The sequence below is a fragment of the Triturus cristatus genome, chromosome 2_2, assembly GCF_964204655.1.
Source record: "Triturus cristatus chromosome 2_2, aTriCri1.1, whole genome shotgun sequence".
In the NCBI taxonomy this organism is placed as follows: Eukaryota; Metazoa; Chordata; class Amphibia; order Caudata; family Salamandridae; genus Triturus; species Triturus cristatus.
The window spans coordinates 785,108,781-785,121,041 of record NC_140582.1 but is presented as its reverse complement, the minus strand read 5'-3'; the positions used below and the strand labels follow the sequence as shown (position 1 = coordinate 785,121,041).

At 50.6% G+C, this 12,261-nt stretch overlaps 1 protein-coding gene across 2 annotated transcripts in view; it reads left to right on the top strand.

Moving 5' to 3' along the window:
* CEP135 (centrosomal protein 135) overlaps positions 1–12,261 on the top strand; it is a 479,333-nt gene that overhangs the window by 204,801 nt on the left and 262,271 nt on the right. For both annotated transcript variants that reach the window (XM_085642056.1, XM_085642055.1), the window contains exon 17: positions 3,340–3,494. In XM_085642056.1, the coding sequence (XP_085498182.1) occupies positions 3,340–3,494 (155 nt within the window). The remainder of the gene's footprint in view (positions 1–3,339; positions 3,495–12,261) is intronic.

Here is a 12,261-nt window from a genome sequence, read left to right as displayed (position 1 = left end):
CCCACTGTGTTTAAAGACTGCCACATTATCACAAAGAAGATGGATTTTCATCTGCATGACAATTCGACCACCTGTATTGGAAGTCCTTTGTTACTCTAATGATGGACAGTCCTGGTAATACCAACCGCTTCAGTGTGTCCAAACAATGATCAGGTGCTGCACTCCTTTTGAGGAAGGTGGTAGTCTGGATGGGGACAACAACCTCAGATCCATTCCCCATTGCCCTCAGTGGGCGCTGCCTCTTCTAAACCCCTCTGATTCCTCCGCTTCACAGAACCATCTTCTGGGTTCAGTGCGATGAAGCCGTCCACTATGTCACCAACTCGAAGGCGGTCCTGAGAGCCTGCTGGGTCATCCAGCTGATCCACCAGGACTACACCCTTCCCATCCTATGCTCTCTGTTGGACTACCTCCCTTCTTTTAGGACCCGCTCATCGACTCACACCTCTACTGTGGAGGCAGATGTATTGCCTTATTCTAGAGATTGATCATAGAAGTTGTGTCTTTGGAAGAGTGGTACCCAGGACTTTATTCCCCTTTCTTCCTGATCCCCAAGAATGGTGGAGGCCTATTCTGGAGTTCCGCCTTCTGAAACTGTTAATCTAACGAGACAAGTTCAAAATGTTGCCCCTGAGCCAGCTCCTGTTGGCCTTGAACTCAGTACACTGTACTCCCAGGATCTCCAGGACATCTATATTCACCTTCCAGTCCTTCCCACCCACAGCTTTACGTGAGGTTCACAGTGGGGTCCCACCATTTTCAGTTTGCAGGCCTCCCTTTTGGACTGATGATGACCCGACACAACTTTACGAAGGTGCTGGTGGTCGTGGCTGCTTTCTTGCAGAGGTCCGAAATCAATGTATTTCTGTACTTGGATGATGACTGGCTAGTGAAGGTGGAGTCCCTAACGTTAGTCCAGGAACACCTCTAGTGGACAATGACACTTTCCCACGATCTTGACTTTGCCATCAACATACAAATATCTCATCTTACTCCCACACAAAGGGTGCTTTTATTGGGGTGGCTGATGTTTACTGGGGCACTGCTCGATGCAGCTCTTGTGAAAGCCTTTACTCATCCTCCTTGGATCGTGGATATTCAGGAGATGATTCTAATATGTCTGATTCAAGCTCAGATCCTTGGTCCTACAGGTATTGAACCTGCTAGGGCTCATGTGTCCTATTGGTGCCTCAAACGACAAGGTGGATGTGGGCCCTCCAGTTTTCCCTGAGGAGGCAGTGGGTGCAACATCCAGGGAGACTCTCGACTCACTTACAGATCTTCCAGTGGGTGCCTCAAGGTGGTCTGCATTGGTGGTTAGAACCCTCTAACCTTCTGAGGGGGGTTCACTTGTTCAGACCCTACAAGCTCAAGCTACCATGGTCACGGATGCCTCCTCACTGGGCTGTGGTGCTCATCTGGGCGACAATGCAATATGGGGCCTTTGGTCAGTGTTGGAGCAGTGCCTGCCCATATACCTGCTTCAGCTATGTGTGGCCCGTCCTATGCTGAAGGCATTCCTCCCTTCCATCTCTGGGTGCAACGTCCAAATTCTATTGGACAACACCTCCATTATCCGTTATATCAACAGATAGGACAGGGTAAGGTTGTGGACCCTATGTTGGGAGGCGGGCATAGCAGGGAATCTTCCCAGCAGTGGTTCACCTGGCAGGCTCCCTCAATGTGAGGGTGAATGCTCTCACTTGCCTCTCGCTGGAGGACTATGGGAGGGAACTACACCCTGAGGTGATGAAGATGATCTGCTCTAGATTGGGGTTTCCCATCATAGATCTTTTCACCACAGCTCAAACAGGAAGTGTCCTCAGTTTTGTGTGTACAATCTTCTACAGATGGTTCCTTGGTGAATACCTTAAGGTTCAGGTGGTCTGTGGTTCTGCTTTAATTGTCTCCACCAATCCCACTCATATGCCGAGTAAGAAGAAAAGTGTGGGAGGATTGGGCACAACTGATCAATGCAGTCTAGGTGAGGAGGAGATTTTATGTAAACTGTTGGCATTCAGCATTTGACTAACTCTTGCCCTACCACAGAGAGCGGACCTGCTCTCGCAGCAGGATGGTCAGATCCTCCACACCAATCCCCAGACACTAAGGCTGCATGCATTCAGATTGAGAAATACCAGATAGAATTATTTTGTCTTCCTGATAAGGGCACAGGCATCATCCTGGTGGTCCAGACGCCTGCATCCAAATCCATCTATACAGACCACTGGAACACATTTGTTCAGGCGTGTGACTCGAGGGTCATCGATCCCTGTAAATCCCACCTGTCTGACATCTTGAGATTTAAATTGTCCCCTTCCTAACATAGTCTGGTGGTGGCTACAATTAAATGCTACCTAGAGCCTCTGTTTATATTAATGTGCTTTGCCCGGGCTAAGTAATATCCGCTGGAAGTCATTCGTACACATTTCACCAGAGCCATGGCTGATTCTACTGCTCTTTCCGAGTTGACCTTTATGCTGACATCCGTTGGGCAGTAATGTGGTCGTCCTTGGATACTTCTGCAAAGCATGATTTCCTCCCATCTCAGACATGCAGTGACAGGTACTTTGCTGAAACTATGTTGCATGATTACCTTGTTAGTAACAATACTCAATCCCACTTCACAGAGAGTTACTGCTTTGGGACTTATTCATAAGATGAGGAATCTGTGCAAAGATGTATCCATCAGAAAAAAGTCACTTACCCTGGTTTGCAATTTTTCTGGTTGATAAATAATGTTCCCACAGATTCCTCACCACCTCCCTCTTCCCCAATGAGCTAGGAATGCAAACATGTTGTGTGCTGCATCTGTTGTTGTGGGAGTTCGCTTGGTTCCACTCTACACGCCTTAATGAGGATCCAAAAAAAAGTCAAGAACTGACATAAGTGCAACGGTCGACTCCTAATATACACCGATGATATCACTTCCAGAAGCGGAGATGCAACAGAGACTGCATGGCACTATGTATCAAGTAACTTTTTCCTCTCATCCATCACCTCTCATCCTATCATCACTAATGGTTTATCTAACCACCTAAACTGCATATTTGCCCTATGTCCAGCAATTTGTTGAAATGTCAGTAGTGTCTATTTAAGTATCCTGACTTTCTTCAAATAATACTAAAAATATTTCTTATGCCTGGAGTTATAAGCAGAACATTATTGTTATTGCAGCAGTAATATGCATTAGATTCTTAAACCACATCCTATCTCCTTTGCAGCAGGTGGGGGAACCCTATATCATTAAACTAGTTATCATAATAAAGAATTTGAGAGAAAGGCAAATAGTATGTGTAATGCAAACAAGTAAGAAACTTTTGTTGCTTTGATCTACAGATCAGTTAAATCACAAGAGTGCCTCCCAGCATGATGAGGTGAACATGCTCAGAAATACAATCTCCGTTCTGGATAAAGAAAAGGATAACTTGCAAGAGACTGTCGATGACAAGACCGAGAGAATTGCGTGTCTCGAAGACAACCTAGCCAACAAGGTAAGTTCAACCCAGGGTCTTACTTGCACGGATGGAAATAATGTCCGTACGCATACTGAATATAGTTCTAGAGTCGGATGGGAAGCTGAACTGTAACTCTGCTCCTCACTGTACCTTGGTTATGTTTAGAGCTGTGCCCTGAGGAGTCTGCTCCCAGGCTATAGTTACTTGACTCCATTGCTTCTTAGCGATGGAGCTCAGCCCCTTTCCTGCTTTGAAACCTCTGGCATGAGTGATGGTAAGAGTTGTACATCCGGCACTGTTGGGGTTCAGTGGGATCAAGTGTTAGGACTCCCTGAATTTGATTGGATTTCCTTCTGGGAAGAAACATTTTCCGCCCTGGGCTCTTGAAGTTCGTGCTTTCATTGGGTGCCTAGAAGGTGGTGGAACTAAAGTTTTCCTGTAATCCGGTTTTGCAGTTAGTAGACTAAAACGGTCACTTAAGTCGTGGAGTGCTCATGAACTGAACAAATATAGTAATAGAGATTGCCTAGGATAAGCAGTGGGCACGCAACCTCCATTTTAAAAATAAATAAATAAATACCCCTGCCCACTGGTACACTGCAGGCATTCAGATTGCAGCTTCGAGTCATTTGAAAGAGAGTTCAATGCTGGGAAATAATATAAACCGACAAGGAACATACAAAGCAGCCTAGCTTAGTAAACACCTTAAAGTTCTAACCGAGGCCTAATTTGTATTTCCTTTTGTACCTATTAAAAATGTATTTTGCAGCCACAAACCCTGTAATTTTGTGAATCATTGGCTTTACCATCACAAAGAACCAGGCAGCTCATTATTTGGATGTAATCAGTCACAAATTGATTTAATCAAAGCATCAAGGGACGAAAGTAATAGTATATTGTTTATTTAACACATCATAATATTAAGTTGTAATAAAAATGTCAAACTATTATTGTAGATTCAAGCTCATTTTTCAATAAGAGCCAAGAACTTACATTCATCATGTGCCAAGAAAGGGATAGTGGAAGACGCATTAGGCAGTTAGGAGAAGAGGTCAGGTTTCCAAGGGTGGTCAGGTTGCCAAGGGCCTTAAATGGCAGTTCCTGATCAGTGCCAGGGTGCCCAGTGTAAGTCAGTTCAGTACATGCCAGTAATATCCGGCCCCCTCGTTCTGGACAACTCGTTCTATCGACTCCCGGGCGTGTTGTGCATTAAACCTTCAGTGGGACAAAGGAATCAAATGCAACTTTAGCTTTCACCTTTGTACCACCGAGAATGTAGCTAAGCTTAAAATAAATCGATGACTTGGGTTTTACCGCACGCTTTAGTGGGGATCAGTGTAATAACTCTTGCACAAACGTTCATTACAGGAACGTATTGGAAGGCAGCGATCTGATCTGTCAAGTTATGCTCTTATTTTATTTCCTAAATCTGACACTCGTGCCTGTGTCGATAGATTGGATTTTTTTTTTTTTTTTTTTTTTTTTAAACCGTTTATCACAAAGTTCAAAGAATATACAAAGATGGGCCTACAACATTCAGGCCGGCCGCTAGCAAACAAGAGGAGCATAAGATACACACAGTAGAACGCAGGCTGCGGCAAAGGGAAACGTACAGGAGTTAGCCGCGTTGATGGCCACACCATCCGGACCCCACATGACGGTTTCTTTTTAACATAAATAACAACAAACAAAATCAAACCACAAGGCAACCCACGATCGAAAACAGCAGCATGTGCTCCCCTAGAAGGGGGACCCTACCAATCCATAGGAGTATCAAGGGGGGGAGAAGGTCAGAACAGGGACTGGGTGGACTCAGTGCCCGGTACCGGAGAGCTAAACCGGCTAAGGGGACGGGGCAGGCGATGGATCGGGCAATAACGGCGGGGCACAGATTCCCCCGCGGTAGGCGTTCCAGGGGCCCCATACTTTCACCCATGTCCCAGGCTTACCTCTCGCTACATACACCACCTTTTCCCGAAACATGCACCAGTCCATATTTTCCTTCCAGGCCGAAATAGTCGGGGACCTCTGGGAACCCCACAGTTGAGCAATATCGCGCTTGGCCACCATATATCCCAGAGTCACCCACCACGTCTGTGGCACCGAATAGTCGGTTGGTTCCCACACGTTCAACAGGCATCTCCTCGCTTCGGGCAGCAGCGGCACACGCGTAACCACCCGCAGGACCTCATGCACACCACGCCAGAATCGCTCTACCTCTGGGCATTCCCACAAAGTATGAAGAAATGTCCCCAAAGAACCACACCCACGCTTACACAACCCGTCCACAGCATAGCCCATACGCAATAGCCTTGGCCCCGTTATGTAGACCCTATGGAGTATCTTGAGCTGGACGAAGCGAAGGCGGGCCGGTATGGCCACCTCTTTCGGGGAGGCCACCGCAGAGACCCAGTCCTCGTCGTCCAGCTCCAATCCATCGGCAACCCAAGCCTCGCGAAGATCAAGCAGCAATCCCGAGCGGTCATTAATCAGTTTTTTATAGATTAACGAGATCGTGCTTTCCGGTACATGTCCATCCAGCACTCTATCCTCCAGAGGGGAGTACTCCGGGATGGAGGCGACGTCCGGGAAGGCGGAGCATAGTGCATGACGGATCTGCATATACCGAAAGTACTCCCTGTCTTGCAACTGGAATTCCGTCTGCAGCATCTCGAACGTTTTGAATCCCCCCCTCGTCCAGAGATCTCCCACCCTGCTGATGCCTATCATGTCCCACTTCTCGAAGCCCTTCGAGGTCCACAGGGAGCCCAACTGCTCAGATGCGTACAGTGGTGACGCCCGGGTCAAACGATCCTTCCACCCCATCGCTACATTAGCCGCGTGCCACACTCGTACCATGACACGCGTGGGGCCCGTCAGACGTGCGTCGAGCGAGCTGGAGTAGAGCGCTCGATTATAGTCACCACCCGGCAGTAGCATCTTATCCATTTCAAAGGCCGGGTTTAGGGCGGGCCCGTATAGGCCGTGATTAATCGCAGCCAGCTGGGAGGCCCAGTAATACCGTTTAATATCCGGGAGGGCAATCCCCCCGTCATACCACGGGAGCGTCAGCTTCGCCAGGGCGATACGCGGTCTCCCGTCCCAGAACAGGCGGCGTTGCAAACTCTCCACCTCGCGGAAGTAGCGCGCCGGGACGAGGTCCATTGTATTCTGCAGAGCGTACAGGAAACGCGGCAGCGACATCATCTTAAACAATGCCGCCCGGCCGAGCGGCGAGAGCGGCAAACGCCGCCAACGCGCGACATCCTCCTTCAGGCGCTGGAGGGGGGGAAGCAGGTTTCGATCATACCGGGCCTCCGCGTCCAGGGTGATGAAGATACCCAGGTACCTAAATCCCTGCGGGGCGATCTGGATAGGACAGCCCCGCGGAAGGATAGGAGCCTCCCCAGAGAGAACATACACGCACGATTTAGCCCAGTTGATGACAAGGCCGGAGTTACGACCAAATGATTGCAATACATCAACCAGTACTATCAGTGATTTACGTGGGGAAGCCAGGTACAGGAGAATATCGTCAGCGTATAGAGACACGCGGTCCTCATACTCGGGGGTCCAGCGGAGACCACGAATAGAAGGTTCCCACCGCAGCCACTCCGCCAGGGGCTCCAAGGCAAGCGCAAAAAGGAGCGGCGTTGACGGGCAGCCCTGCCGCGTGCCCCTGCCCAACTCAAACGGAGCCGACACTCTACCGTTCACAACCACCTGCGCCAGTGGGCCAGAGTACAACAATTTAACCCAGCTGATAAACCCTGGGCCAAACCCAAATTTCGCGAGCGTCGCCCAAATATATGGCCATTCAAGTGTGTCAAACGCCATAGTGGCGTCCAAGGATGCCAAGATGGCCGGCTCCCGTATGAACGGGACACGTGCGAGCACCCCATGCAAACGCCGCAGGTTAAGCGCTGTGTTACGATGGGGAATAAAGCCGGACTGGTCCTGGTGGACCAAGTCACACACCACGCCGACCAGCCGATTGGCCAAAACCTTGGCGAGAATTTTGGGCTCCGCATTCAATAACGAAATGGGTCGATAGGATGTGACCCGGTCCCGTGGCCTCCCCTCCTTGTGGTTAACCACGATGGTAGCCAGACGCTGGTCTAGCGGGAGGGAACCCACCGAGTGGGCTGCAAGGAACATAGCACGGAGATGCGGCGCCAGCGTATCCGGTCGCAGCTTATACAACTCGATGGGAAGACCATTAGGACCCATGGCCTTGCCGGAAGCGACCGAGCGTATGGCGAGGGCAATTTCATCGGAGGTTGGAGCGGCGTCCAACAACACTCTGTCCTCCTCCGAAAGGGAAGGCAGCGCGATATCTCTGAGCAGGGCATGGGAATCCTCTTCAGAGCGGGAAGACACTGGGGAATACACCCCACGGAAATAGTCCGCGAAGCAGGAGACAATTTCCTCCGGTTCAGTGACACACACACCATTCGTTTTCTCAATCAACGGGACAACTCGACTCGCTCTCTCTTTTTTATCCAGCCACGCAATCAATTTACCAGCCTTATCACCCACATCATACAGTCTCCCCTGTTGCTCTCTACTGAGGCCCCTGGCCGCCTCCGTGACGAGGGCCTTATAGGCCGCTTGCTTGAGTTGGAGAACATGTAATTTGTCATCCGTCACCCCACATTCTAGATCACCCTCCAACTCGGTTATCTCAGCTTCAACACGGGTCACCTCCTCCCGCTCACGCCTCCGGGAGTGGGAAATAAGGGACAGGGCCTCTCCTCGGAGTACTGTCTTGAACGCCTCCCACAGTGAGACCGTCGATGACACAGACCCCACATTCTCGTCAAAATAGCGCTTAAGGGATTTAATCAGCTCTGCGCGAATGGTGGGGTCACGCAGGTACCAGGGATTGATCGGGACCACTCTACCCTCTCCCCTCGGCAAAATATCAAAGTGCAACAAGAGTGGGGAGTGGTCCGAAATACCCCGTGCCAAATGGCGCACCTCTCCCACCCTCCCCACATAAGCCGCTGGGACCAGGACATAATCTAGTCGTGAGAGACTACCATGAGCCCCTGAATGGAAGGTGTACTGTAGCTGCGTGGGATGTTTTAAACGCCAACAATCCACCAGCCCCAGGGTATCCAAGAGGCCAGATAACCACGCTTGGGCCCGGGGGAGATCCCTAGGGGGGTGACGATCCACAGTTCCGGAAACTACAGCATTAAAATCCCCCCCCACCACTAGAATCCCCTCCGGAAGGCCAAGGAGGAGGCGCCCCAGGTCCGCAAAGGTGGTCGTCTGCAGCCCCGGTGGGACATATACTGACACAAAAACGACCACTCTGCCCTCCATTCTGCCCACCAAAACCGTGTAACGTCCCCTATCGTCATGGCGCACCTCATCAATCTCCAACGGGAGCGAGTTTTTAACCATAATGCCCACACCCCTTGAACCAGACGTGAAGCCCGAATGGGCCACAAGGCGGTAGCCCCGTCGATTCATAGCGCAAAAGGAGTTGCCAATGAGGTGCGTCTCCTGCAGAAAAACTATATCGGGCGAAATTCGCTTCAAGAACTGCAGGACCACACCTAGTTTTATCCTGTCCCCCAGTCCATTGACATTCCAGGACAACAAACTCAGTCCCCTACCCCCCATCATAAACAGAAGTCATCACTCGTCCCCCAGCGAGCACTGTAGAGATAACACAATGATACGTTTGCCTTGTGGTGTAAACGAACAACACCCCACCCCAACCCACCCACTCCAACAAAACTCCCCCCTCCCTGCACCCCTGCATGAGCCCGGACAGCCCCCCCAACTTGCAGTGTGCCTGTCGCCCCTATAGAATGAAACTAGCTAAACCCCCTAGAGGAGGAAAGAGTACCCCTTCTAGACCCCGCACAACCTCCATGGGAGGGGAATGTACAAAGACAGACGCTTGATTGAAAGTAGCATCGTATTCGTCCAGAGTGAGGCCCAATATTGACCCCTCAGTCCCGATCCAGTGGGCCGTCTCCTCCCGCCGCCCCCCCCCCCGCCATCTCGGTCACGATCCCCAGACTGAGTGTCCAGCCAGTCCCCGGCCGCTTCGGGACGATCAAAAAAGTGCGTGCGACCATCCACCTCCACTCGCAGCTTGGCCGGGAAGAGCATGGCGTACTTTAAGTTCAGGTCCCGGAGTCGGCGTTTGACGCCCAGGAAGCTCAGTCTTTGCTTCTGGACCGCTTGGGTGAAATCAGGGTAAAAGTTGACCGCCATATTTTCCAGCTTAACCGGCCCATGTAGTCTGGAAGCTTGCAGGATCGCGTCTCTGTCCCGAAAGTTAAAAATCCGGGCAATGAGAGGTCGCGGAGGGGCTCCGACCTTCGACCTTCCCCCGGGAACCCTGTGGGCCCTCTCCACAGCAAAAAATTTACTCAGTCCCCGAGGCTGGAGATGGGTAGCGATCAGGTCCTCCACAAATAGATCCGCCGTCGCTTCTTCCCGTCCCTCGGGTACTCCGATGATGCGGATGTTATTCCTCCGGGCCCGACTCTCGGAATCCTCAAGGCGCCGATCCATAAGTGCGCTCGCCTGACTTAGCCGGCGTACCTCCAGTTGTAGTGCCACCACCTCAGTCGTAAGGCCCGATGCGGTTTGGGCCAAAGAATCAACTCGATCGTTGGTCTTGGAAAGATCGGCCCTCACCAGGCCAACATCCACAAGGACCGCGTCGATCTTCTGTGCCAGGGTGTCGAACCGCTGGCCCACAGAGGCCTTCATCTCGGAAATGGCGCCCATGACGTCGTGGAGAGTCAGATCCGTGGGCAAGTCCGGGGCATCAGAAGGGCCCTCAGGGGACTTGTGCGGTCCGCCGGGAGATCCCCTCTGGAGGGTATAGCGGTCCATGCTGTTGGCCTGATGGACGGTGCCACGCCGGGTCGACTTGGTCTTTGACCGATCCCCATCTTGTTTCGTGGCCATCGCCACTGGTCCCACAATCACACCAGCAACGCCGTAGAGGGCAGGCAATCAGGGCCACGAGCTCCGGGGGGGCCACCCCAGATCGGCGGGGTGGGTCACAGCCGGCAGGCAGGCAGGGTCCCCCAGCGAGGCCACACCAACACAAAAGGCTCCGCGATCTCACTTGCAGAGACGGTGCGAAAGCGAAAGCGCGGGGTACGCGACTCGCCAGGCCCGGCCCGCCCCGCCGTTGTTGTTCACTTTGCCACTGGGTCACCCCCCAACGCAAATCCGGGGTTCGGCGAGAAGAAGGCCGCAAACTTCAATCGGTGCTCACTCCGGCACCCGAGGTCCGATTCGAGAACGGAAAACGGGTACCACCTCAGCTCAGGCTCACCAACACAGTCCCCTCAATCGAGGCAGGATGAATTCAGGATAAATGTAGGAGGTTGCGGAGGTCCTCGGGAGCCTCGCACCTACGCGGCCATCTTGGTTGCGCGCTAGGCTCCTCCCCCGATAGATTGGATTTTTAATGCTTTTTTAAATAATTGTTAATTTATTCTCTAATCGTTTTATTGCCTAAAATCTGATATTGATGCCTATCTAGAGAGTTGTACATTTTTTTTTATAATTGCCAAGTTTTACTCTTTTTGTTTTATTACATAAACTTGACATTGATGCCTGTGTAGGTAGATTGGATTTGTAATGTTTTTATACTACTAATGTGCCACAGAACAGCCTCCTTGACCCTGATCTGTTTGTTATATAAAGCGAATTCAAAAAGTGCATCTCTATGGTAGAAAGATTATATTGTAATTACTAGAGCAAAATACAAACTTGCACGGAGCAATTATTAATTATGAAGGAGTGCCTGGAACGTGCACCTGGTTCTAGCTACACAGGAAGAAATAGAATGCTTACAGGTTTTTTTCCAGACGTTTTAAAAGGCAACGAAGACTTGCACCATGAAGCCAGGAAGACACCGGAAGAGTTGTCAGGAGCGCATGTTTCTGGGGCGAATTCGAAACGAGAGTGCAATCCTGTGTACGGTTCATCCATGCCTGAATTGTATTCTAAATTGGCATTGTAGCTTCACTCGGAGAAAAAAGCTTCGAATCTGGGGTGCTTAACCAGGTTAATAGAGTTCATGTATCCATTCAGAATGTGCAGCATGACGTTTTGACAGAGATGCCTTATATAGGGACAGTGGCAGTCTATGGAATGCTAGATAAGTACTGACAGCAGATAGACACCTACGCCCTCACCTACGCACCTGGCCTTCAATTGAATTCAGGTTGAAGCTCAAGACATGGCTCTTCGACTACGGACGTCAGGACGTCGTGCCTGGAGACCCCCAGGGCGACAAGTCGCGCTTTACAAGAGCTCTTTGAATGATTGGTTGATTGATTGATTGATAGACAAGCACCCAAAAGTTGATCAGGGGCCAGCAGTTATTCATATTTCTGACACTCACAAAAACCGCCCCAAAGCATAATAATGGTGTTGACAGTTTAAACATCGGAACGATTGGAGTATCGTCATTTTTCGGGGTGCATCATAATGTGCATGACCTTTAGAATTGGGGTGCCATTAAAGCTACTGGTGGCAGTGTCCACTGTTGATGGGCCAGGGGCTCGAGCCCCATAGGAGCCCCGACCCGAGGGGCCACTTTTTACACCTGTGCAGTCATATTCCCAGAATGCAGTGACAGCAGGGCCTCTTTGTATTCATCTCTGAGACCTGTAAATGCTGGTTGCTTCTAAATAAGAGTGGAAATAAACTAATTGAAACGTCTTGGAAATAAATTACATACAAGTCCTGTGCAGCCCAGCTGAAAAACAACACATGTAGTAATTGGGCAACAATAAATCAAGGGCCAGAT